This window comes from Aotus nancymaae, unplaced genomic scaffold (genome assembly GCF_030222135.1).
Source record: "Aotus nancymaae isolate 86718 unplaced genomic scaffold, 86718_ANA_hifiasm-v0.15.2.pri h1tg000040l, whole genome shotgun sequence".
Classification (NCBI taxonomy): Eukaryota; Metazoa; Chordata; class Mammalia; order Primates; family Aotidae; genus Aotus; species Aotus nancymaae.
This window is the reverse complement of record NW_026988454.1, coordinates 116,078,492-116,105,392: the sequence shown is the minus strand read 5'-3', so window position 1 is coordinate 116,105,392 and position 26,901 is coordinate 116,078,492. Positions and strand designations below refer to the sequence as shown.

Genomic DNA, 26,901 nt, shown 5'->3' with positions numbered 1-26,901 from the left:
AATCTGAGTAAGTCCTAGAATCGCTTTCTTCAAGGAGAGCAGCAAGACTCCTCGCTTTGTTAAAACTCTCCCTATTCACTCCTTAGGCCCCAAGCCTGGATGTCGGGGTTCAGAACACCCTTTTGCTGCCCTATGGTCCAACTTTGCCCAGCATCACACAGACATGACCTTTTTTATTACCTGGGTCTGCCAAAGGACCTGGACATCCTGCCTGGGGCAAACCAAAGGAATGCACAGGGGCCACAGTGGGGAGAGAACAGGCTGAAGGAAGCAAGTGTCACTAAGTGTCAGGTGTAAGTTTGAAAAATAGACACAAAGAATGCAAAATTCAGCAGAAGAAATTTAACCTTTGTGGTAGGCTGAGACAACAGAGGCAGATCACCTACCAAGTGTAAAGTAAGTCACAGTTCATTTTTATGTATTTTAGGAGTCAGAAAGTACCAGAGACCATGGATTATTATCAAGGTTTATGCAGATCTCATACTTTTTGCAAACATCTATTTAATTAGCTTGTAGAGAAGGATCTTTTGGGCAAAATAACATCTTCCCCATTCCAGGGAATATTTTTGCCTTTTAAATTCTGCCAGGAGGCCCCTGACAGGCACCAGTGATTCTTCCCTTCTCAGTGATCTGCATATTTCTGGGGAAACTTTGCACTGGGAGAGTTTTTCCCCCTTTGTGAAAGGTCTTGGAGCTCAGGCAGTCCCTGACTTCCCCTCCCCCACGTCCTGGCGACTCTTTCTGCTCAGCCCTGGAGGCTATTCTCCTGCAGCCTCAGGTTTCCCTACTTCTGTAGCCTTGGCACCGAGGGCTGATCAAATGTTTTTTTCTTCTTACACCCGCGCAGCGGGAAACGCCGCCGCGGCCTCGCCTCCAGCCTTCCTCCTACAGGTTGCAAATGAAGTAGAGCAGTTTTGACATTAGGAAGGGCAAGGCGACTTCATTTAAATTTGCACTGTGCTGCTTCATCCCTGTCTGCATCAGGCTGAATGGGAGGCTCTCCCTATTACCAAACGCCTAGCGTTTCCTTGATACTAACTTGAAAAATCATGATTATAACAAAAAATAATAACGTCGGGAATGGAGTGCTTGTTTTCTGCTCTGCAAGCACCAAGCAAGAAAACACTTTTGTCTCCTTGGCTTTTATCTTACGAGCTCTGAGCAAAAAGAGGGAATTTTAAGAAGTCTCACTTTCGCTGTGCCAAAGATCATTGTGTCAATAATGTTTCTTTCTCTCTCTCATCCCTGCCCCTCCTCTCGTTTTAGAGGAAAGGCTCGCGGGTCCAGGTTTCTGCCGCATCCCTACACCTGGAGGCGTCATTCAGGACCAGCCCGAATCGCGCCTGCCCGGGCAGGGCTCTGGACTCGGACTCGCAAAGGTGACAGCGGGGGCGGGGGCGGGGGCTGACAAGCTGCGGGCCAACTCTCCGCGCGGACAGCCACCTATGGGAACCTGCCTCCCTCCATTCCATCCAGGAGCCCCGCAGCAGGGCGCGGGCCTGCGGAAAGGCCACGGGGGAGCGCAGGGTTTCGCGCAGCCCGCCCGGGAGGGTCCGGAGTCCAGCGCAACCCGCGTCCTGGTGCGTAAGCCCGGCGGGAGGCGCGGCAGGTGCAGCGGGCGCCCGGACCCCGACCTACCTTCACGAAGAGCTCGATCTCGGGGTCCCTGTCGTCCCCGTTAGCTGTCGCCGAGTCTGTCATGCCGTTGGCGCCCGGGGCCACCGTCCCTGGCAGGGGAGGCGCCACCTTTGCAGCTCCCGGGCCAGCACTCTGTGCTCCTGCCGCTGCCCAGCGGGGCCCCTCTTCAGGACGGTGTTTAATTTTTCACAAAACCATCGATTTCTCCAGCACGGGCAGCGGGGTCTCGGGAGGGGGCAGGGGGCCACGGGAAAAGTCCGGTGAAGGGGATGACAACAGGTCCTGGGAGCAACAAGTGCCGGGCTGCCCGGAGGTGTCACAGGATCCGGGACTGTCAGCGATCCTGCCTCCGCCAATGCGCCCAAAATAGCCGGTGGCTGCGGGGCGGGGTCAGCCGGGCGGACGCGGCGGGGACACCCCGGGAACTCGGGCCTGGGCCGGGCCACGCCCCCGCCCTGAGACCCCACAGGGCAGGAGGCGGGGACAAAAGCCCAGAGGATGTCCTGGGGGAGGATAATGAGGGGGAGGGAGACAGAGTCGAGGAGAAGGGGAAGGGGCAGAGGAAGGTGAAAAGGGAAGGGGAAGGAAGAGAGGAGATGGCTCTCAAGTCTTCTGTTTCTTTAATAAAGCATCAGCTCCTCCGAGTTACTCCACTACCAGCGTTACCCACTTGGAAAGCCCTTCGTGTATCTTAGCGATGCTCAGAACCAGGAGGAGGGAAGGGAAGGACCCCTCCCCCCAAAAGAAAGGGGCATTTGCCATCCTTAGGTTGAGCAAACGGAGAGTAGGGCGTGGGGGAGGGACAGGGCAGGGGTGGCTGGCGCCCGGGGCAGAGGGGTGAGTCAACCTGCTCAGGTGCCGCCCAGCGAAGGATCCGAAGGATCCGTGCCTTTCAGCCTTCTGGATTTCTTTTTCTTCCCCTTTCTTTCATTTTTCTATTTCTTCTTTTATTTTCTGATCTTACTTCATTCCTGTTCTTTTCTGGTCGTTTTAGTGAAGTAGGATGCAAGCACAGAAAAGATGCACATATCGTAGGTGTATGCCTCAGTGAATTTTCACAATTGAATCCACCCATGTAACAAGCGCCAGATGAAGAATAAAATGTTAAGTGACGTCCCTAGAAGCTCCTCCTGCTTCCTCCTCTCTACATCTTTTGTCCCTTCTCCCCTGTCCCAGGGTAACCATTATTCTGGCTTGTAACAGCACAGGATCATTTTGCCTGGAATGTTGGTGTCTGGCTTCTTTCACTCATTACTATATTTTTGAGATTCATCCATTGTGCTTTGTGTAGTTGCGTATCATCCATTTTCATTGACACATTTATTCTGTCGATGGACATTTGTGCAGTTGAAGATCATGACTACTCTGCCATGAACATTCTGTCAAACATCTTTTGGTTGGATTCACAGACACTTTTCTCTTGGATGTATGCTTAGGAGTGGACTTGCTCAGTTGTAGTGTATGAGAATGCTCTCCTTATGTAAATACTGCCATAGGTTTTCTAAAGTGGTTATACCAACAGACGTTCCCACTCTTCATTTCCTTAAAAAATAGTTACTAAATCTTATGCACCAAAATCTGGTCAAATTCTTGTTGTCTTCTTTGGCTTCTCTTTAGTTAATCCTATTTGTGCTCTGTCTTGCCTTACTTAAAACATATATTTGTTTCATAGCTTTATAAAAAAATGCATTCCTTAATTCAAAAAAATTAGTAATAATACTTATTATGTGCTAAGCAAAAGTGTTGAGCAATTTGCATGTCTGAACTTGTATAATATTTACAAATAGTATAATGATCCCAATTTTACAATGAGGAAACTGAGACATGAAGTATTTAAGTAACTTACCCCTAGTTATCTGGCTAGAAAATGGTGAAGTCAGGATTTAAAACCAGACAGACTTGAGCCTGTGCTCTCAACTGATCTACAAACTGCTTCTCTTAGTGCACACTATGGAAATCACTTTGAGAAAACAAAGACATAGTTTTAACGGTCTTAACAGAGATCAAAATGCCTTTCAGAATAATAGTTACATGAAAGGAAAACTAAGGCTGCCACATGAATTGGGAAGATGAAGGAGCTAGACAAGCTGTCATGTAGAGATACTATTTACCATGGTTGGGGTAGGGAGAGGATAAGGCTTCATGGAGCAAAAGGCACTTCAGCTGAACCTTCCTGAAAGGTCAGGCATCTGATAGGCAAAGAAGAGGGAAAGGTGTCCTCACTACCCTTTACGGCAGGCTGTTTCCCTACGGACTCCCAGTGCAAAAGCCTCCTCCCTGAAGAAAGCAGTCACCAAGTCCAACCTGTAACCCTCTTGGCACATTGTAGCTTAATCAAGGTGAGGTTTAATTGCTTTCCTCATGCTTCGTTTCAGGCTTACATCACCAAAACCTTTAGAGAAACAGTCACCTTCACAGCTGTACATTCCAAGCCAATGACTACTTACTTTAGGGAAGGACCAAGGTTACAGAGGGAGACTGGTGCCTTCACTGCATGATGCACAGATTCAAAACATCCCTGCATTGAAGTATGGGCAATATTCTTAATGGCAATGTGACAGTAGCAAATAAAATTATATGTATAAAATGCCTTTGAGCATATATAGCAAACAGAAGACCTAAAGCATTGGTTTTTTGTTTTGCATTTTAATGAAAAATGTGTCACACATATTTTAGATCACTTCCTTGGCTATGATCTAACCAATGTGTGGTATGACCTCCCTTTCCTTAATCCCAAACCTATCAGGGTTAACTTTCATTTTATCTTCTCCAAATGTCTATGGCTATTGGAAAATTGGACAGATCCCTTGCAATAACAATTTATAGGAAATATCTCCTATTTAGACATCCCTGCAGATAACTTATAGTTTTGATATTATAAACCTTCACACTGCAAAAAAATTCTTCTTTGATCATAAACTGTTTTTGTGCATATTTTCCATTTTCAATTCCATATTATGCCTTAAAGATAAAAGAATATTATTTTGTACCCTTTAATGTTAAAGCATAATTGGTTAGAGTCAATTCTAGCTTTGTCCAGAGAAAAGCACTATATGTCTAACTTCAGCCCTTAGTTTCACAAATGCGGTGCAAGTTTTGAATAAATTTTTACCAAGAAAGTACCTTAAAACCCTTTTTAGTGCTCACTTTGACAGTGCATATTCTAAAATAGAAACCATACAGAGAAGATTGGCATGGCCCCAATGAAAGGATGACATGGCCCGGTGTAACTTTCATATTTTTGTATGACTGTTGAAAGTGAAAACTGTAACATATCTGATAGCATTTTTTATAAATTTATGTTCAATAATATGACCACTGCAACAGAAAGGGTAAAGGGCAAGGAATTTATATAGTTGTAAGGTTTATATATTTCACTTGAAATAGTAAAGTCTAAGTAGCCTGAGAAAACCTAGGTATGTGTATTATAATCCCTAGAGAAACAGCTATATGAGTTATAAAACGAAAGTATCCTAAAAAAGTCAACAGATAAGCTAAAATGGGATGACAAGAAATAGTCAAATAATCTAAAATGTAGAAAAGAGGAAGAAAATAGAAAACTGTTAATAAAATGGTACACCTAAATACAACCATATTAATACTTAAGTTAAATATAAATGGTCTAAACACATCAATTAAAAGCTGAAGATTGTTGGATTGGATAAAAAAGCAACAAGAAGACCCAACTATATGCTGTTACAGAATTCACTTCAAACATAATGATATTGATAAATTAAAAGTAAAAGGATGGGAAAGCCCCTGCCATGCAAACACTAATCAAAAGAAAGCTAGTGTCTAAATTAATATAATTATTAATATAATATATAAACATACATTAATGTAAGTCTATCAGACAAAATAGACTTCAGAAAAAGGAAATTGTCAGGAATAAAGAGAGATAGTACATAATAATAAAAGAGCTCACCAAGAAGATATAACAACCTTAAATGCATATATACTTAATAACAGAGCTTCAATATTGATAAAACAAAAGCCGATGGAACTGAAAGGAGAAAGAGAAATAAAGAATTGTAGTTAGAGACTTCAATTCTTCTCCTAGTAATTTATAGCACAGGTAGACCCCCAAATCCGTAATAATGTAAGAGACCTAAACAACACTATCAATAACCTTGACCTTATGAACATTTATGGAATATGCCACCCAAACAACAACAGAATATATACTGTTTTCATGTATACATGGAACATTTACCAAAATAGACCGCATTCTGGGTCACAGAACAAACTTCATTACATTTAAGATAATGAAATTATACAACATATGTTCTCTAACCATAATGGAATGAATTAGATTAATATCCAGAAAGATATCAAAAAAACTTCCAGTTATTTGTAAATTAAGCAACACACTTTAAGAAATTCATTGATAAGGAAGTCTCAAGGATTATTAGAAAATATTTTGAATTGAATTCAAATGAACATACAGCATATCAAAATTTGTGAGATGTAGCTAAAGCAGTGCTTAGTAGAAAATTTATACATGACAGTTTTTTTTAGGAAATAATAAAGTTCTCAAATCAATTACCTAAGCTTCCACTTTATGAAACTAGAAAAAAGAATAGCCATTTAAAACCAAAGCAAGCAACAATAACAAAATAATAAATGTAAAAACAGAAATTAATGAAGTTGATGAAAAAAATAGAGAAAATTAATGCTAGAGGCTGGTTTTTATAAAAGATCAGTAAAGTTGATAAATTTCTCACTAGATTTACCAAAAAACTAGACAGAGAAGATAAATTATTAATATTAGATATGAAAGATGGGATATCAACTGTGAACTTCACTGATACAAAAAGGGAGTTCTACAAACAACTCTCTGCACATAAATTAGACTACTTAGATAAAATGGATAAAAGACACAGACTAACAAAATTGACTCAATGAGAAGTAGATAACCTGAATAGTCCTATATTTATTAAACATATTAAATTCATAGTTAAAAGCCCTCCAAAAAAAAAAAAAAAAAAAAATCTACAGGCCCAGATACCTTCATTAATGAATCCTATCAAACATTTTAGAAAGAACAACAATTTGATACAATCTCTTCCAGTAATGAGATGAGGAGGAAGCAAAGGACTTGTATCCAGGATTTGTAAGGAATTTTTAAAACTCAAAAAATAAGAAAACAAAATAACCAGCCAAAAAAAGATAGGCAAAATATCTAAGCAGATACTTTACCCTAGAAGACTTACCAATGGCAAGCACATGAAAATATACTCAACATCCTTCAGTAGAGCAATGCAGATTAAGAGATACCACAATACACCTTATTAGAATGGTTAAAAGATGCATTCATGACAACTCCATGTGTGAGCAAGAATGCAGAACAACTGGGACTCTCATCCATTGATGGTAGGAATGCAAACCTGTACAGTCATTCTGGACAACAGTTTGGCATTTTCATATAAAGTCAAATGTACACTTACTATATGGCCCACTTACCATCTTCTGGATATTATCTAAGAGAAATGAAAACTTATGTTTACATAAAACCTTGGTACATAAATGTTTACAAAAGTATTATTCATAATTTCCTCAAACTGGAAACATCCCCCAATGTTCCTCAATGGGTAAAGGAATAAGTAAACCATGATAACATTTATGCAATGGTATATCACTTAGCGACAAAAAGGAATAAACTATTAATTGGTGCAAAACACAGATGAATTTCAAATGCCCTATACTAAGTGAAAAAGAAAAACAGTCTCAAAAGATTACTTACTGTATGGTTTATTTACATGCCATTCTGGAAAATAAAAAAAATTATAGGGATGAAGGGAAGATCAGTGGCTGCCAGGCACTGGGATAGAGGAGGGTTTGATTATAAAGGGGCAGCTTTCAGCTGATAGAACTGCTTTGCATCCTGTTTGTGGTGGTAGTTACATACATCTCTGTATGTATTAAAATATACAGAACTACACACTGAAAAGGTGAAGTTTTTGTATGCAAAGTTTAAAAATAATCAAAATGCTTAAATAATTTCCCAAAAGGTAAAGCCATCAGGTTCTATTGCTGTACCCACTTCCCACACATTCTTTGCTTCAAATCTGTAACATCTTACCATTAATTTCAGAAATGTAAAGACCTCATCTTACCATTAATTTCAGAAATGTAAAACAGAGTTTTATTTTATGAGACCCAGTGCTTCTAATTAAGCTGATCAGTAAAATAAAACAAACTTTCATTGAAATAAAAAATAAAACAAAACAAAATAAACATATTTAGACAGTATGTTTGTAGTGGTGATGAAATGACATGCACTATAAAATAGTGATGATGCTTGTGAAGGGATTTTTCTGAAAATGCTTATTCTACCCACTACTAGAGTGCAATCACATTATTAGTTACAAGTCCCAACTTTTATGTACCTAGCAGTATTCAGTTGAACCTACTCACTATGCCAAGAGTAGCAGCTATTACCATGAGAATTAAGCAACTAAGTTTTCCTACCCTTGAATTCTCTGCAGGAGATCTCCCAGACAATCTCAAGGACTTGAGATTTAAGCTGGAAGATTTTGATGACAGCTGCAGAAAGACATTGTGTCTTTGTGGGAGTAGATGAAGTACAAGTGGGTGTAGACAAAGGGAGGTGAGTCCTAGAGGGATCACAGCTGCATGAGGTCACAGATTGGGCTATGGGGGATTGGGGTGAGTTGCTAGTTCTGTCTATTTCTTTGTAACCTAAAGTACCCTTGGGTGTGGTCAACATGATCAGTGATCTTTGCTCTCACTGCAGTCTACCTATTGGTGCTTAGCAAAGGCAGAGACCTGGGAGTGAGCTGGACTGAAGCCAAGAGTCCTTGTCACCAACCATCACTCATCTCGCTGACTCTTTCATTACTCATTCTTTCAACCAGTGTTTTGGGGGTGTCTACTATGTGCCAGACACTGCTCATGCTCATTCTAGAACCCTCTGAGAACATACAGTGTGCATACCACCTTCTGTTGATGAGCAGTCTTAGTTTCTGCATTATTCTTTCCTGGATTGAGTTATGGCTTTTCTACTGGAGTGAAAGCTTCTTGAGGACAATAATCCAGTTTTGTGTTTCTTTTACAAGACCCAAAGGATATAATAGTCCCTTGCTATATACTTATAAACAGGCTAGTATGTCCTGTATAGTGCATATGCTCAATAAATAATTGTTGATGGAATCAACGAATGACTGAATAACTAGCATTTCTATTTGCAGTCTCCTCCATTTGGGATTTTGACCTTCCATCAGTGAAATGGACACTACAGTATACAGTTTTTTTATACAGATTCTAATTTGAACTGAAACATATGAAAGAGTTACATCATAATAATAATAGTTAACATTTGCTAAGAGCTCACCATGTGTTGGGAGCTCTGAGGTCCTTATTAGCTCACTTCATTTCTGTAATAACCCTATGAGGCAGTGTTATTAGTCCCATTTCACAAATGAAGAAGCAAAAACTTAAAAAGGGTAAGTAACTTATCCAGGGTCATGTGGATAGTTATAAGCAACAGAGCCGGGACACCCTCCGTTGCTAAAGCTCATGCTATTAACCACGGGATGTGGTTTGAGGAGGTTGAGATAATACTAGAAATTTAGAAATTGCTTACTGAATTGGTGGAATAAGTGAATGACTAGTCTTGGATAAGAAATGGCGAGGGTTAGGGATTCTGGAGTTCTCCTTTATTCTGCTTAAACTAAGAGACACCTGGAGATGAAATGAAAAGGAAACGTAGGGCCTAAGAGATGGCACACAAAAATTAAAAAACATCCAGTCCTAGGACATGGAAGTTATGGGAGCCAAAGGGCAGGAGAAAAGTGATCTGAGGTCATCTTCCGTTGCATCACTGTGCATTTTTGGCAGTATTTACTGCTCTGTTGATGGTCCTCACTTAGTGGCCAACCTCTTACTTTAGCTCTGGCAAGATTACCTTAACAATACAACTATTACACAAATAGTTTTTAAAAACTTTGGACAGGGTCCACAATAAATACATGTAACAAAATTCCAAAAAGATCCACCCACAACTGTCACCTAGTATTACTCTGATCTACACATCTGATTTTCTTTTGGTGAAGACTCCATCTTGCCAATTGACCAGTAGTGATCTTTAACAAGTCAAACAAGTGCACAGCATTAAAGAGAGCAAGGGTTGGGGGAAAAGCAAGGTGAGGGACATGGGAAATAGAAAGCCAGCAGCTACATTGCTCAGAGTAGAATGTACAATATTTTGAGGGAATTGGGCAAACGCCCATGACCACACAGATTAAAGTTCTGCAAATACAAATAAATAGTTGTTATAATCATAGACAACTAGATTTCATTTGCCCTGAGTTAACCTAGTTTTCCATGGGGATCTACCTTCCTCCATTCACAGTACCTTAGGTTCAAGCAAAGCCTTACATGGGCAGGTGACTCATGTTGGCCAGTCAGAGCACTGCCACCTCTAGTCACAGTGATTGGTTCAAAACGGGCACATGATCAACTTGGATTCAACGAGATTCAATGAGATTCAATTCTGGGACTTCTCTCAGAAATCTAGAAGACCATTTTTCCTTCTGCTGGACTTTGTAGACTAGGGTATAATCCTAGAGCTCTTTGAACTATCTCACCACCACTAAGACAGAACCTGACTGAGAGTAAAGCCAAAAAAGAGAAAACAAGGGCCAAGATGTATAGAGAGGAAGCCCAAGTTCTGACTTGGATGTCTTAGTGCCTGAAACTTAGTACCACTAGAGTTTCCTCTCCTAGTGGTTAGTAAAATTCTTTTTTAGCTCAGACCATCTTGAATTAAGTTTCCTAATGTTTGCAACTGGACATTTATTTACATCCACATCAGCTAGAAACTATATAGAGGGTTGTAGGCAAGAGATGGTCTATATGATAGAAAAAGGACCTCAGGGCTATTAGACGGTGGACATGAGGCACCAACACAGTGCTGCACTTTAAGAACAAGGTCAATCCTGAGGTGAATAAAAAGTATCATTTTTTTTTTTTTGAGACAGAGTCTTGCTCTGTTGCCAGGCACCAGGCTGGTGTGCAGTGGCACAATCTCAGCTCACTGCAACCTCCGCCTCCCAGGTTCAAGCATTTCTCCTGCCTCAGCCTCCTGAGTAGCTGGGACTACAGGTGTGTGCCATCACGCCCAGCTAATTTTTGTATTTTAGTAGAGACAGGGTTTCACCATGTTGGCCAGGATGGTCTGAATCTCTTGACCTCGTGATTCTCCCGCCTCAGTCTCCCAAAGTGCTGGGATTACAGGTGTGAGCCACTGTGCCCGGCCCAGAAGTATCATTTTGAAAGTTCCAAATTCTCATGAAAACACAACAGCCTCCTGAGCTAAGATACAAAAGTAAAAGTATGTCCAGGAATTGACAGAATTCTAGAGAAAGTCTGTATGTATAGATTTAAGGTGATCATACATGGTACAGAATAAAAAGAAAAAATCATAAACAATATCTTCATTAATTTTTTATTCAAAAGAGAATGTCTTATAGTACAATAAAAAGAGCACTAGATTCAGATCCAGAATTTGGGAATTCAAGAATTTCTAGCCCTCTAATCTGATTGTTCACCTCGCTGAGCCTCAGTTCCCTTATCTGTAAGTTGAAGATAACTATACTTTCCCTGAAGTTTGTGTAGTTTGATTAATATTATTTATAAATCTATATAATGCACCCAACACAGTGACTGACCCATAAACAAAGAACAAAAGAGCTATTTTTCCCCAAGTGTGTATAAGGCAGGCATTGAGCAAAGCATTTCAGAGGCAGCATCTCACTTCATCTCTCACCACAAGCTTCCATATGTGGGAGCTACTATTGTTACTTCATTTTGCAGATGAAGAAGCTGATATATACAGATTAATCAGTATGCAAGAAAGTGCTAGAGCTGGGGATTTTAATCCCAGGTTGTTAGAATCCCAAGTATCTGCTTATAATGACCTCAATAAATAAGTGCTAGTTAGTATTATTTTATTACCAGTGTGTTTAAGTGAATAGTAAACTAAAGAAATAAAAATAGTAAAGGCCCAGCCTGGAAATGAAGGTTGAAGACCAGCTGCTAAATCATTCACAAAATGAGTGCTCCCAGGTAAAGAATAGAATGCTGGGTGGCCTTTAACATGCTTTGACTCTGTGTCCCCACCCAAATCTCATGTTGAATTGTAATCCCCATGTGTCAGGGAGGTGATTAGATCAGAGGACGGATTTCTCTCCCTTGCTGTTCTCATGATAGTGAATTCTCATGAGATCTGATGGTTTAAAACTCTGTGGCACTTCTCCCTTTGTTCTCTCTCCTCCCACCAAGTAAGACATGCCTTGCTTCCCCACTGCCTTCTGCCATGATTGTAAGTTTCCTGAGGCCTCCCAGCTATGTGGAATGGTGAGTCAATTAAGCCTCTTTATAAATTACCCAGCCTCAGGTATGTCTTTAGAGCAGTATGAGAGCAGGCGATACAGCCTTCATCTTTATTTCACTGTTTCTCTCTGGCATGGCATAAGCTCTTTGAGCTACATAATAAATGACTTTCTGAAAGTCATAAAGTACTGTTGAGAAAATGACAAGTGCTCTCTTGGAGATGAACAGAGTTGATCTAGCCTGAATTGTTATTATTATTTTTAAGAAGAATCTATCCTAAAGGTGGGGGCAGCAATGTACAAGCCCACCGCTAGAATTCTAAGAACATGTCTGTATATAGGCTTTTTTCTCTTTCCTTATATGTCCTTGAGTATACATCTCTCTCCAATTTAGAATCTCAAAGAAATAGAATAAAACATTTTCTGGTCACAGTGAGGCAGACACAGAGGAAATTCATTTCTGTAGCACAGTAATAAGTACTTCTCTTTAATCTATATTCAGGGAGGTAACTTTAATTCTGTTTTTGTCATATACTTTACCCAACTGTGCAATCTTTTATGATCTGCCAGGAAGATTACTCCTACCCCCACAAAACTTGGTGGACAGAAAATCAGAGAGCATTATTTTAATTGCTTCAATTTCCTTCTTCCAAGGAGAAGGCAGAAAGTTCTTCAAATTTCTCAATTTCATTACATTCAACAAACATTTCCTGGGCAGCTGTGCTGTGTCAGATATTGTGCTCAGTGCTGGGGATAAATTTATGAATAAGACCTAGGCCTTGCTCACAAACTCATAGTGCTCAAAACGCATGTGGGGTGCTCCCCATCCCTCACCCCATTTCTAGTTAAGTAGACACAAAATGCTTTTAGGAAAATATAATTGAAATGCAGCTAACAGCATAGAGAAAAGCTGCTCCTTGACTAAGTTTACATAACCAGAAGATGAGATAGTGCTTGGACATATACCAACTGCCTCACAAATGAGTCCTCTTCCACTGAGATGGCAATTGCCATAATTATCATTTTCACATGAATTTATCTACTGACAACTATTTATATCTCAGGTGCTCTGAGAGATATCGAGTATACCTTAGGTAATAAAACAGTTGTGAACATCCTGTGCCTGCTGGGTCTTGCAATCCATTGTGGGAGACAGAACAAACACATAGGCAAACAAATAGATGTATAATGTTAAATTATGATCAAAGCTAACAAAGGAATCTGAGGTAAAGAATCACAGTGAGGGGGGTGAGGAAGCCTCCTGCACAGACATCCATTGGGAAGGCCTCTCTGAGGTGATGACATTTAAGCCCAGACCTGAAAGATGAAAAGGAGCCTGTCATTTAAAGATTGAAGGGAAGAGAGATGGAAACAGCATGTATGAGGACCCTTAGGTGGGACAAAGCATTTTATGCTGGAGGAGCTGAAGTCCAAGTTTGAAGTCCCCCATTATATCCCTATGGGGTCTACATTGTGGTATCGCATTTTCACCTTTTCCTATGTGATTATATTATTTTATAATTTCAATACATCATTGGAGAAAATCTACCCAGAAGTTTTCATTCAGTGAAAAAGTTCCAGCATAACCAATAATGATGGCTTCACTGAATATATGTTGGGTTTGCAGAAACTTAGAAGAAATAAATTTTTGTATTTCTCTGTAATTACTCATAATTTCTTCAATTAGAGGCACTTTGCAAAAGTTTGCAATGTACCCCTGTGTATAAAAGATAAAATATTTATCAAAGACACTTTTGCGATATAATTTTTTTTTTGAGACAGAGTTTCCATCTTGTTGCCCAGGCTGGAGTGCAATGGTGCAATCTCAGCTCACCACAACCTCCACCTCCTGGATTCAAGCAATTCTTCTGCCTCAGCCTCCCAAGTAGCTGGGATTACAGGCATGCACCACCACGCCTGGCTGATTTTGTATTTTTTTTAGTAGAGATGAGGTTTCTCCATGTTGGTCAGGCTGGTCTTGAACTCCCGACCTCTGTGATCTGCCCACCTCGGCCTTCCAAAGTGCTGGGATTACTGGCATGAGCCACTGTGCCCAGCTGCAATATTTATTTTTTATCTCAAAATTTCTCACACTTGGTTTTGCTCATTGTCTGCAACTACAGAAAGCCAGGACTTGTGGAGGATGGGAGAAATCTCTCCAAAAGCTGATATTTTAGCTAAATGATTTTATACTTTTTAAAAAAATTACATTGAAGTTCATTCCATTACATTGAAATTAATTCTTTTTTACCTGCTCTTTTGTCATCTTGTAAACTGAATTACTGTTATTTGTTTTCTCTCTCATAAAATTAAGTCCCAGGATGAAAAAGCGGAATGTGGATTCAGTCATTTATCCCCCATTAACACAGCACAAAGTCATTGCATCAATGGACACAAGACTTAATGCCCTTCGTGAAACTTCCCAACATTAAAGTGCAAAGAGTCAAACTGCTGACCTAAGCTCTGCCGTACTCATAGGCACTGGCTCCTTGCGGGAAGTCAACAAATTAAAAGGCAGAAGGATGCAAAACAGCCACGCCAAAGTGGTCTGGTTGAGTTCACCAGTCAACACCAACGCCTCCTCTGCTCTCTCCCAGCTGGTCACAGAGATGCGGCATGCCTGGCCATGTGAATGCTGACCATACAGCATCACTCACCCCTTCTCATGAGGCCCCGGGTGACTGGAGTCGGTCACCACTGGGTAGCCATTTGCCTACAGTGAACAAAAAATAAGGGTGTCCTGTCTGAACAATGAACAGTACTGACCTTCTGCATGCATTGGTCACAAATGAAGACAAAATATTGTAATATTAAGAAAAAACCTAGCTAATCTTGTGCATGCATGATTATACCTCCCATTTATCACTATTTGAAAATCTGTTTACATTCCTTTCCCTTCCAGTAAGCTATAGGTTATAGGTTCTTCTAAGGCATACATTGTCTATTCTCTCTCTCTCTCTCTCGATTAGACTTTATTTTATTATTTTATTTATTTTTTGAGATGGAGTCTCACTCTGTCACCAGACTGGAGTGTAGTGGCATGATCTTGGCTCACTGCAACCTCCACCTCCTGGGTTCAAGCAATTCTCCTGCCTCAGCTTCCTGAGTAGCTGGAACTTCAGGTGCATGCCACCATGTCCAGCTAATTTTTTGTATTTTTAGTAGAGACAGGGTTTCACCATGTTGGCCAGGATGGTCTTGATCTCTCGACCACATGATCTGCCCACCTTGGCCTCCCAAAGTGCTGAGATTACAGGCGTGAGCTACTGCACCTGCATCGTGCCTGGCCTAGGCTTTATTTTTAGAACAGTTTTAGTTACAGCAAAATTGAGCTGAAGGTATAGAAATTTCCCAGGTACACCCTGCCCTCACACATGCATAGCCTCCACTATTAACAACATTCATCACCAGAGTAGTACATTTGTTGCAATTGACAAACCTACACAGACACATAATAATCACCCAAAGTCATAGAGGCTAGCTTCATTAGATAGTTTACATTTACTCTTGGTATTATACATTCTACGGTTTTGGACAGATTTATAATGACATATGTCTATCATTATAGTATCCTATGGAGTATTTTCACTGCCCTTAAAATCTTCTGTGCCCTGCCTATTCATTCCTCCCACCCGCCATTAGCCCCTGGAAACCACTGATCTTTTACTGTCTCCATAGTTTTCCCTTTCTCAGAATGTCATGTAGTTGAAATTCTGCAGAATGAGTCTTTTCAGACTAACTTCTTTAACTTATTAACATGCATGTAAGATTCTTCCATGCCTTTCATGGAGTCTGTTCTTTCTTTATATCCCTAGCAATGAGCACAGTGCCTCACACAGAGCAGACACTTAACAAGCAGTTGTTGAATAAACAGGCAAGGGGATATGTGTCTTTCATGGCACACTTCACTTAGCTGTTTACTGAGGCTTTCTAAGTGCAGGCTCTCAGCCAGGCATCTTCAAACAATAATAACACTTGCATGGGACTTCCAAAATTATTTATCATAACAGCAGTCCCGAGAGGTAGAAGAGCAGGTATTTTTCTTATTATCCCCATTTTAACAAGATCAGAAAACAGATGCAGAGAAGTAAAGTGACTTGCCCAAGTTCCCTGAACTACAAAGTGGAAGAGCCAGGACTAGCCTCTATGACACTCCAATGTACCTTTATGCCATATCCTATGTATTGCCTCCCCAACAACCTGGCTGTGGGTCATTGAAACTGACAAATGTTTAACAAAAAACTAACTCATGATGACATAGTAAAAAGGTGAAAACTGAAAGAGGCCTTCTTCCCAATCTTGTTGCTTAGGGGAGCCCATATTCTTACAAAAAAAAGAATACCCTTGGCTTGGACAGTGTGGCCCACACCAGCACACCTCAATTTTCCTTTCACCACAAGCAAACTACTACTAGGCTGCAGAATTGACATCTTTCTGGGGAAGGAAAGTTTAACAACTAATCAACAAGTAGCTCATTCCCATTCGATAGTGAAGAAGTGCACTGCTGAGCTTCCCCCGCTCTTTTTAGGGATCAAAAGGGATTCAGGAGTCCAAGCCAGAATTCATTCCAGATCTGCAGTTGTGATGGGCCCTCAAAGGGAAACGAACTTACCTTTGGAGTTATGCCTGGCTATCAGTGAACTACAGGGGAGGCTCATGAAGACCCCTGCCTTGAAATCCAGTGCCATCCTGAATGTATTCATTCCCCAATTTTAACTTTTAGCCTTTGTACTTTTAACCTCCTTGAGAGCCTCATACTTAAAACCAAATGTCTGCTGAGTACATGAGTGTCCCAGTTTTCTCAAAGTTAGTATTTCCAAGATAGTGCACTAACAATCTTCTTCAAATCCTCCCCTATCCTTCAGTGAATGACATTGTCATCTATCCAATCACCAAAACCAGAAACCAAGCCCATATTTCTGTTTAATCCCTCCATTATCTCAAGTCCCAGTAGCCACCAAGTGTCTACTCTGAGATCTCTCCATCCTTCATCCTCATTACTGCAGCCTCATCACCGTATTCCTGAATAAACATAGAACCTTCCTAACTTCTCTTTTGCTTTCTCTCTTTCTTGGCCACCCATCTGAACCCTCAAATCCATCCTTCCCCTTGTAGCCAGGGCATGGCATCTACAATTTGTGTTGGTTCACACCTGGCCTTGCTCAAAACCCTTTGGTGGTGTGATGTGGACCGTGCCCCCCAGCATGATGTACTAGGTTGGGACCTGCTCCCTGTCTGCCTACCTGACCTCCTGCACCCTCAGGCTCTATAGATTCTGGGAATCCCCAAAATGGTTTGATTTCCTACATGCACAGTTTGCTGTTTCAAATCTCCATGTCTTTGCTCCTGTTGCTTGAAATACCTCCTTCATGTTTCCTCATTCACCTAAGTTGTCATGATCCTTAAAACTCATGCTCCCACAGCACCTTGTGGAAACCTCTATTCTTGTTCTATTACACAGAAATTATTTGTTTATGTATCCATTGCCCTCTAGAGCTAAGAACTTCAAGTATAGGAGATGTCTAATCATCCCTCTATTAATCACTTCTTGCATTGAAATTCTCATTTTACAGATCTGAAGTCCTAATAAACCTTTAAGCTTTTAGAAAGAAGAAATGGTGTTTCTTATGTGCTAAGTGCTGTTTCTCTGTACCTAGCACAGATGCAGACACACAGTATATGTCTGTATCAGTCTCTGTCTACATTCACTCATTTGTTCAACATATATTTATTAAGATCCTATTTTATTCCCATCACTGTGCTTTGCAGAATATGAGATGTCGATCCAGTTCTTGAAGTTCTTACATATTAAATAATAAGGAGTGCTTTTAAAATAATAATTTGCTAGACCCCTTGTCCTTCACCCTATCTCCAGAATATGCTCTCTTCAGTACATGACTATTTGCTGTGTGCCAACAGGTACCATAATGAAAATAATAAAATACGATATGTGAAAACACCAAGGTGAGGCTTGACTCTGGGTAAAATATAAGAACAGTTAGTTCATTGAAAAGGAAATTCAGGGATTAATAAATATATGAAAAGTCATACTACTTAGCTAAGAAAATGAAGTTGCACCAGAAAGAGATTTTCTCATTTATTCAATTGACAAAATGTTTAAAGGCTTGTAATAAAAATTATGTGTAAGCCTACAATGTGGGTAGAAAGTGCATACTGGTACAAGGTTTTTGGTGGGCCTATTATCTATTCAACTTGAAGACAAATTGGGTCTTATAATTGTCTAAGAGGTCCACTGATAGGAAACTCTTAAGTGAGTAAAGGATGTATGTAGGAAACTAAACGTCCTTTTAGAAGGAGATCAGTTGGGTACATTTTGGTGCATCTGTATAAGAAAGGATATTATAAAAAAATATGGAGTGACATAAAAAGAAGCCCCTGATATGTTGTTAAATGAAAACAAAATCAAATTATGAAACAGTACATACAATTATTTCATCTTTGTTATATATATATTTATATATACATATAGGCATATATTATGTATTGCCTGGAAGGCTATACACTAAATTGTAAATAGTGGTGTATTAGTCCATTCTTGGATTGCTATAAAAACTATCTGAGACTGAGTAATTTATAAAGAAAAGAGATTTAATTGATTCATAGTTCCATAGGCTATCCAGGAAGCATGGCGGGGGAGGCCTCAGGAAACTTACTGTAACAGTAGAAGAGAAAGCCATGTCTTACATGGCTAGAGCAGGAGGAAGAGAGAGAAAGGGGAGGTGCTGTACACTTTTAAACAACCAGCTCTCCTGAGAACTCACTCACTATCATGAGAACAACAAGGGAAAAGTCCGCCCCCATGATGCAATCACCTCCCATCAGCCTCCTCCTCCAACATTGGGGATTGCGATTCAGACATGAGATTTGGGTAGTGACACAAATCCAAACCATATCAAGTGGTTATTTCAAGACAGTGGGATTGGGGAGGGAGAACGTTTCAGCTTTTACTTTATGCGTTTTATATCATCTGACTTTTTCTTTTTTTCACAAGAAGTTAGGTGCTACTTCTAATTAAGTTTTAAGGAAAGGCCAAGGCATCCTGGCATGCCGGACTCTTCCCAACCTACTCAGGACTCCTCAGGCTGTGTGTGCTTCCCCCAATCCCTCATATGAAGTCAACCACGTTTATCTTTTGGAAGTGAATTTCCTCATCTACAACTTGTCCCTGGATTCAAAACCCTCCTTTCATTCATTCCATAAACCCATATTGAAATCCTCCTCCTGCCCTTATTCTCATGTCTGCCAAAGCAGAGAGGAACTTAGTGAGCTACTTGGGCTGGTCACACCTGGATCTTAAAAGCAACACTCAGAGAATACATTACATAACACAAAAGCCTGCTTTCCATGTGAGGATATCAGGGAAAGTGGAGTTTCCAAGGACAATCTATATTGGAATCATTTAGGGAGCTTCTTAAAAATGGATTTCTCTGAACTCCACTCACAAATACTGAATCTAAGGATAGGGCCTGGAAATCTACACTTTTGATAAGCTCCCTGGGCTCATACCCACTGAAGACACTGCAGCAAAAGTGAAGAGTTTGTGGGCTGGACATCGTTCTGCAGGTCTCCACAGCCTTGCCACATAACAGGCCCACACATGGGAAGATCTGCCCAGCCCTTCCTGATTCTAAGAGCTTCACAGAGACCTTGGATAGAGCAAAGAAGACAGACCAAAAAATGGGGAATTAACATCACTTTGTTAAACTAAGTTTCTATTCATAGAGGAATTTATTTGCAGATTTATCTCTATTTGGGAGAGTCTTTCCTGCAATTCTATCCTGTGATGATTTGACTAATAACCTTCAATATATCTCTGTTAAATAAGAATCAATTTTTAAAAATCAACATTTGGTCCTTAAATGACATCTAGAGACCGATTTTAAGAGTAAGCAGAGTAGATGGCCAAAAAATGCTATGTTAATACAAGAGGTTATTATTTTTTAAACTCAACAATGATGTCTTAGAATAAAAAGACTTAGGGTAAGATCCCAGGAACTTACTACATACTAGCATAACATAAACAAAGCAAACACAAAGGTACTATTGGAAATGATGCCAGAGTAGCTTCTTCCTGTTACTAGTGTCTGGATCTTAAAATACCAGAAGCTCGAATTTGCCTTGGGGAGAGCCTTTCTTTGTTTTATAGGATCAATGGTTCTCTAACCTGGCTGCATGTTGGGGCTACCAAAGTATTTATTTCCATCTCCCATCACCATAGATTCTGATTTCATTGGTTTGGGATGTGGCCTGGACACCAGGACTATCTTGAAAGCTCCCCAGGTAATTCTAACTTGCACCAAAGTGGAGACAAGCTGCTTATTAGAAAGCCTTTATAATCTTAGAGATGGAAGGCAAAACCCACCATCCAGGTATCCCTGAGCTGGGAAATAATCTCAATATGGGTGCTTTAGGCTGAGATGTTTAACCTACTGTATTTAAGAATGAAAGGTAAGTTGATGTTGTGGCTCATGCCTGTAATCCAGCACTTTGGGAGGCTGAGGGGGCAAGATCGCTTGAGCCCAGGAGTTCAAGGCTGCAGTGAGCTATGATTGCACCATTGTACTCCAGCTTAGGTGACGGAACCAGACCCTGCCTCTTTTTAAAGAAATTAAACAATGAAAATGTGGTGGAAGCTCAAGCTTTGGGCACTCTGTCAAATCCCTTCAGCCCATCTCTTTCTGCCTTAGCTTCATTGGACAGTTCCATGTAAGCTTGATCCAGAATGGCAACATTCCAATTCAAGCATGGTGCTCTTTCAACTTCATATCTCAAAATTTCTCATAGCAAAAGGAGCCTCCAGCAGACAGAGGCTAGAGTGGGCACGCAGGGATGGACTCAAACTATGTCATTTGGGCATTAAAGGGAAGAGTGACTGCTAAGGTTCAAAGAACTAGGGTTGTAATAGCTGTATGACCTTCGGCAAGTAACTTCTCCACTTCATAGTTTCCTTATCAATAAATAGAGCTACTAATGCTTAATTGGAATTACAGTCCTCAGCATTAAATGGTACCTGATTCAAAATAGGTGCCATTACAGATTACATTACGCTACAAATTTTTACCCATATTATCTTACTTCATATCCAAATAATCCTGCAAGATAATAGGGTAAGTGATATTGCCATCATCTTGGCGAAAAAGCAGATCAGAACGTTTAAGTGATATGTCTTAGGTTTCAACATTATCAACGGCAAAAGCAGGCCAGGAACTTGGGCTTCTTACCTCTTGACAGACACTTCTTTCTCCCTATTTTATATTGTCTTTCTTAGAAGACAGCAGAAAATTTCAAGCCACTGAGTAATATTAGAGGAAGAAAAAAGAAGCTAAGAGAGCAGAAACTATTTTTCTTTCAGTAAAAAGCATTTTGACTAAGTAAGAAGGTGAGTCATTTGTTTCAGGGTATATCATTTAAATAAATGTATTGTTTAATGACTACCTGGCTATTGTCTGATGCCTCAATTTCTTTTAAATGACATAACTCTGCGTGAACTTCCCTATCATTGCCTCCATCTCCACTATTGTTTAGGTTTGTTTGCCTCTGGATATTGAGTCGTACAGAAGTGTGTCTGAAAATCTAATAGAGACTTATATCAAGCCTGCACACAGTCTGCATCTCCTCTGGGCTCTCACTTTGGTCATTTGGGTTGAGTAATTAATGATTTGTACAATTGCTCAGCTCACTCTAATGGACAACAGTTTGGGGCAATAAGCAGACCCAAGGCTTTGTTACAGCCAGAGTTTGCTTTTAATGACTCCTCCCCACCCAAAGGGCCCCCCCGTGCCTTCCTTGTGCTCAGATGCTCCAATTCCACCTTGCTGGCAGGCCTTTTAGTGATTTTTCAAACTCAGGGTCTTTCCTATTGCTTCATGTGGCAACTATTTATTATTTGGCAGTTTATTTATTTTACCCTTTTGTCTGAATCCCAAATTGTGTTTTATTATTAGTTTTCCTTTCATTCTTGTCTCCCCACCTAGACTGCAATGCCTTTGGGAATAGGACACCATCTTACGGTTCTTTGTATTTCTTCACAGTGTATGCATAGTGCTGAAAATGTGCTTGGTATTTGTGCAATTAATTAATAGCTATTGAGTAAATTCAGTGGCATTTTATAATATCGAATGAATGTTTTGCTGGTAGATTTCTAAAGGTTCGTGGTTTACATACTTTATATGTTTTGTAGTATAAGAATTGTGATAGCTTGTTTCGAAAATAATAAGGGAAGTCTTGTTCTTGGGAATCCCTGCCCTCCAAATTCTCTATCTCCTTACTTACAACTTTAAAATAAGATAACAATTAAAGTCTCCATAGTATAGTCTATAAAAGCTGAAACACTGATTTTTGACATTCCTCCAGAAGAACAAGGAAAAAAAATGCCTTCCACCATTTTTTTAAAAATCCTTAGTTTAACAACCGATATTCAACCTCGGGTTTTAATAATTTTCCTTCAGATGCCATGTGTCATCTGTTTTGTCTCCCTCATGCATGTCCAAGGAACTTCATCATAAGAAGGACATTACCATCATTCTGGCTGGTGAATGACTATTAGTTTTTTCCCCTTTACTTACAACATGCCAAGGAGTTCTTTTGAAGATGTGCATCCAAACCTTGATTTGGTTCAAAAATAAAAATTACAATATTTTGGTCACAATTTATCCGCTGAATGGCATGCTTGGTCAGCTTGAAGGAGCAGATTGCTTCAGTTGTATTGTTGGGTGAAAAGGCCTGAGAGTGGGGGCCTATAGACTGTGCTCAGTAATAAATTAATGGAAGAACAAAGGAATGAATTAAAAAAATAAGTGAATGGACCATCTAAAGAATGACACGAATGTCAGGGAGCTCCCTTGGTTACCTTGAAAGTTACCTTGAAACGAGACATGTCACTTAAACTTTCTGATTTCCTTTTGTCTCAAGATGATGGCAGTATCACCTGTCCTAATTACTTTACAGAATTATTTGGGTATGAAGTAAGATAATATGGGTAAATTTTTTTTAATGTGTCGGGCACCTATTTTGAATCAGGTGACATTTAATGCTGAGGACAATTATCCCAATTAAGTATCAGTAGCTCTATTTATTGATAAGGAAACCATAAATGATTTGGCTAAGGATTACATTCATTCCTTACCCATTTGGGTGTACAACAGGGAGGTGGTAATTGCTGGGTAACTGAAGGTACAAGGGGGCTTAATAACTGGAGAATCACAGGAAGGACTGGTATCTGGTTATAGATAGGGATTCACCAAAAGACATTTTGCTGTGTGGGTGGAAGTTAATAAAATTGTATTGAGAAGATTAAGCCAGTAACTATGAGCCTCAGGGAAAGAGGATGAGAGCTGGGCTTTCAGACAGAGCCTGGGATTGGCTTCAGTGGGACATTTTATATTCACAGGACTCACTTATACTGGCTTATTATCTGGTAGAGCTCATTGGCTCAGTCATCTGTTAGCTATTCTTCAGTATTACATATATTAATTCTCAAGTGGAAGGGACTCGGGAACTCACTTGATCCTATGCCTTCATTTTTTCCTCTTTTCACTTTCATAGATGAAAAAAATGAAGCATAGATAGATGTTTTGTCCAATCAGTTAGTAGACTGCATGGCTGAATAATATTTTTGTATAAATGAATTGATGTTGAACTTTAACCTCAAAATCTAGGCTTCAGACTTAACAGCTCTGCCTTTCAGAGAGATGCTTCCCAACCAGGTGGGTCCTCATGCCTTGGGATCCCATTAGCTGTGCTCTGTCCTTGGGAGAAAGGGGACCACCAAGGCCTGCATTAGGTTGACTTCCCAGAGACCCTTCTCTGGGATGATTTTCCAGCTTACATCATACTTCACTGTTACTCTGCTAAAGTCAACACATAAGAGACCTGAACAATGAAAATGAGAGAGAAAAAGAAAAAAAGAGAGCTTAAAGAAAGGGAAGTTTACTGGCATAAAAATCCCACTTCATGTCACTGGTTTTAGAAAAATTCAGTTCTAGTGGGCTCAGCCAAACTTAATCTACATTACTGAAAACTCATGTGTCGAGATTCTCTCTAGCACTTTCATTCCCAGATTGGTTCATCTGGGGACATGCCTTTCTGAAACATTATAGCTTTCAGAAGATTTCCTAGTTTTTACTAATTTAGATATTGTTTTCAAGTAACAGAGAAAATTGCTACAACATCTGAACTATTTATCTTCCTGAATTTTGTAGTTATAGCAAAACCAGATGAGTTGCAAAAAGATAAATTCACTAAAATTACTAGTATCCTGATACTAAGGTGATGAATAACTTTACGATGATATAAAATCCACGTACTATGGAGATAAGAATATCATTAAATGTGTACATAATAATTTAGCTCACAGCAAGTTATTTTGAAAGGATAAAATCTTATAGGAATAAAAGAATAAAATATAAAAAGAAAAAATGTAAAAGAATACTATGTCTAAATGAAGAATTGTAACTCATTCACAAATAGAAAGCCAAATATTTTTAAGATAACAAAACTCTCTGTTCCTACAATAACAATTAAAACCTCCACAGTATATTATATAAAATCTGAAATACTGATTTTAAGATTCTTCCCGAATAACAAGCAGGAAAATATACCAAAAATTTTTTTTCCAAAGGGATGGGTAAAGGACTTACCTTATGGATTTAAAAATTTGTGATAATTATCAAAACATCATTATATAGGGTTAAAAGCAGGAAAAAGATGGGGGCATAGAATAGATATTTCAAAAGTATATTTAGACTATAATAAGAACTTACTACATTTAAAAAAACAGATATACAAAGGCAAGAAATGATCACTATTTAATACAGAGGATAATCAGGTCATGTACAGAGACTGTATTAGATTCATTCCTCATATTATATATGTTAATAAATTTTGGTCAAAGCAAAATAAACACAATAAGCATAAAATAAACATAAAAAGAAAACTAAAATAAGCATATTCTTTCCAATTAAAGAAGAAAAGTATTTCTGATTTGCTAAGATATAATTAGAAATAGATACGTTAGAATAAACAACAAAAGGGATTGTAAGGAAGTTAGAAAATGCTGAGTTATAAATGTAAAAGAGGAAGCTCTACTCTAAGAAATGAACAGAGAATTCATCTAATTATTTAAGGTCAGTATTCAACTTTTATTCAAAATGAGATCATAGGAAATAAATGGAGAGTATACACATAAGGAAATGCAGACAATAAATCAGCACATGGAAAAATGTTCAGTCTCAATAGCAACTAAAGAGATGTAAACAAAAAACCTTTAAAACACCACAGCATTATCAATTAAGTAACTGTAAACCCTGGCAATTCAGACAATGAGCTTTAGAATCAGATAGCTGTAGATATGAATCCTGTCTTGCTACTGTTTGGCTGTGTCTTTGATTCAAGGTCCCAGCCTTTCAGCATCCATTTTCTAATCAGTAGCATACAGCTATTATACTTAAAGGGTTATTGTAAGGATAAAATGATTAACGCAAGTAAACCATTCAGTACAGTATCTGGCACGTAACTGAATGTTTCCATGAATGATAGGCAGTAACAGTGGTGCTGGAAGACAATGATGATGGTACTGGTGCTGGTGCTGGTGGTGGTGAAATTTGATGGTGATGGCAACATGCTGACAATGTTGTTTGTTGGTGTTGTTGTGTAGGCAACACTATTGGTAGTACTGGATTTGTTGTTTGTTGGTGTTAATAATGGTAATAATAGCTGATCACAGTGATAGTGTTGGTGGAGGCGATAGTGATGATGGTCAATGAGGCTTGGTGGTGGTACAGGTAGTAGTGCATGTGGTGGCAATGGTAGCAGAACACAGTAATGGTGGTGGTGAAAGTAATGGTGCTGACATTGTTGGTAGTGGGCTTTGGTAGGTTGCATTGATAAAGGTGGTGATGATGCTGATGGTGGGGCGGTAGTGGTGTTGACGATGGTGGTGGTGGATGATTACGTGGTTGGTAGTGATGCTGATGTTGATGGTAGCTGATGATAGTAATGGTGCTGGTTTTTCTTGTGTTGGTGAAGGAGATGGTGATGGTAGTGTTGTGATGCTGGGGGCAGTGGTGACAGTACTGTGGTTTTTAAAAAATGCTAAAATTATGAATAGCAATTGTGGTAGACAAATCAGAAAAATGGAATACTACAAATGCAGTGTTATTGGTCTTGCAATTCGTTAGTCTTTCCAGAAAGCAGTCTACATATCCAGAAAGATATAATAAATTAAAAATATATATATATAAATAAATATTTATTTATAATAAATAAATAAGATAAAGTCTTATGTGCAGAAAGATGTAATATGTTGTACACTCTGACAAAGAAGTTAAGCTCTTGGGAATATACATTTAAAAATACCCCAAATTAAAAATGGTCTGTAAATAGCATAGCAGTGTTATTTATAACTGGAAACAATACAAAAGCCTCAGCAATAGGGAAGTGACTAAGGAAATCGTGATACATCATCAAGATGGTGGAATAATATGTAACTATTCAAAGTGAAATATGAGGAAATATGCATATAAAAAAACTATTTTGGAATAAACAAAGCTATGTGTTCAGAGAGTGTGCATTTGTATGCTTTTACCAAATAACAGAAGAAAATATAATTGCAGATGCATAGAGTTTAATAAAGTTTTCATATTAATTAAGCTTTTTCTTTATATTTCCAAAATGAGTTTTACTGCTATACCTTGCATTGCATGCAAGAAAAACCAACACCATTACTATCATTATTCTTTTGTAAATAATTAATGGTCCCATTAACTCATGAAGGGTCATGGTTGAATTGCAAACTATACCTCAGTCCAAATCACTGGCTCCTAACTAACCAATATTGAGACAGGCCACCCCCCCCACCCTTTTCCTTAGAGTCTGTTTACAGCCTCTC

The 26,901-nt window shown here is 39.3% G+C and overlaps 1 protein-coding gene and 1 non-coding gene across 4 annotated transcripts in view; one reads left to right on the top strand and one right to left on the bottom strand.

The window, feature by feature from the left end:
• CLIC5 (chloride intracellular channel 5) overlaps positions 1 to 26,901 on the bottom strand; it is a 181,290-nt gene that overhangs the window by 111,163 nt on the left and 43,226 nt on the right. Inside the window, exon 1 of one of the 3 annotated variants that reach the window (XM_012448788.2) lies at positions 1,639 to 1,966. The exons of the other annotated variants lie outside the window; for them this stretch is intronic. Within the exon in view, the coding sequence (XP_012304211.1) occupies positions 1,639 to 1,701 (63 nt within the window). The 5' untranslated portion in view covers positions 1,702 to 1,966. Of the gene's footprint in view, positions 1 to 1,638; positions 1,967 to 26,901 lie in introns of those variants that run through there. 3 annotated transcript variants of the gene reach the window in all.
• Positions 4,780 to 4,881, top strand: LOC135268539 (U6 spliceosomal RNA). Its single transcript, XR_010336849.1, has one exon. It is a non-coding gene; the product is annotated as a U6 spliceosomal RNA (small nuclear RNA).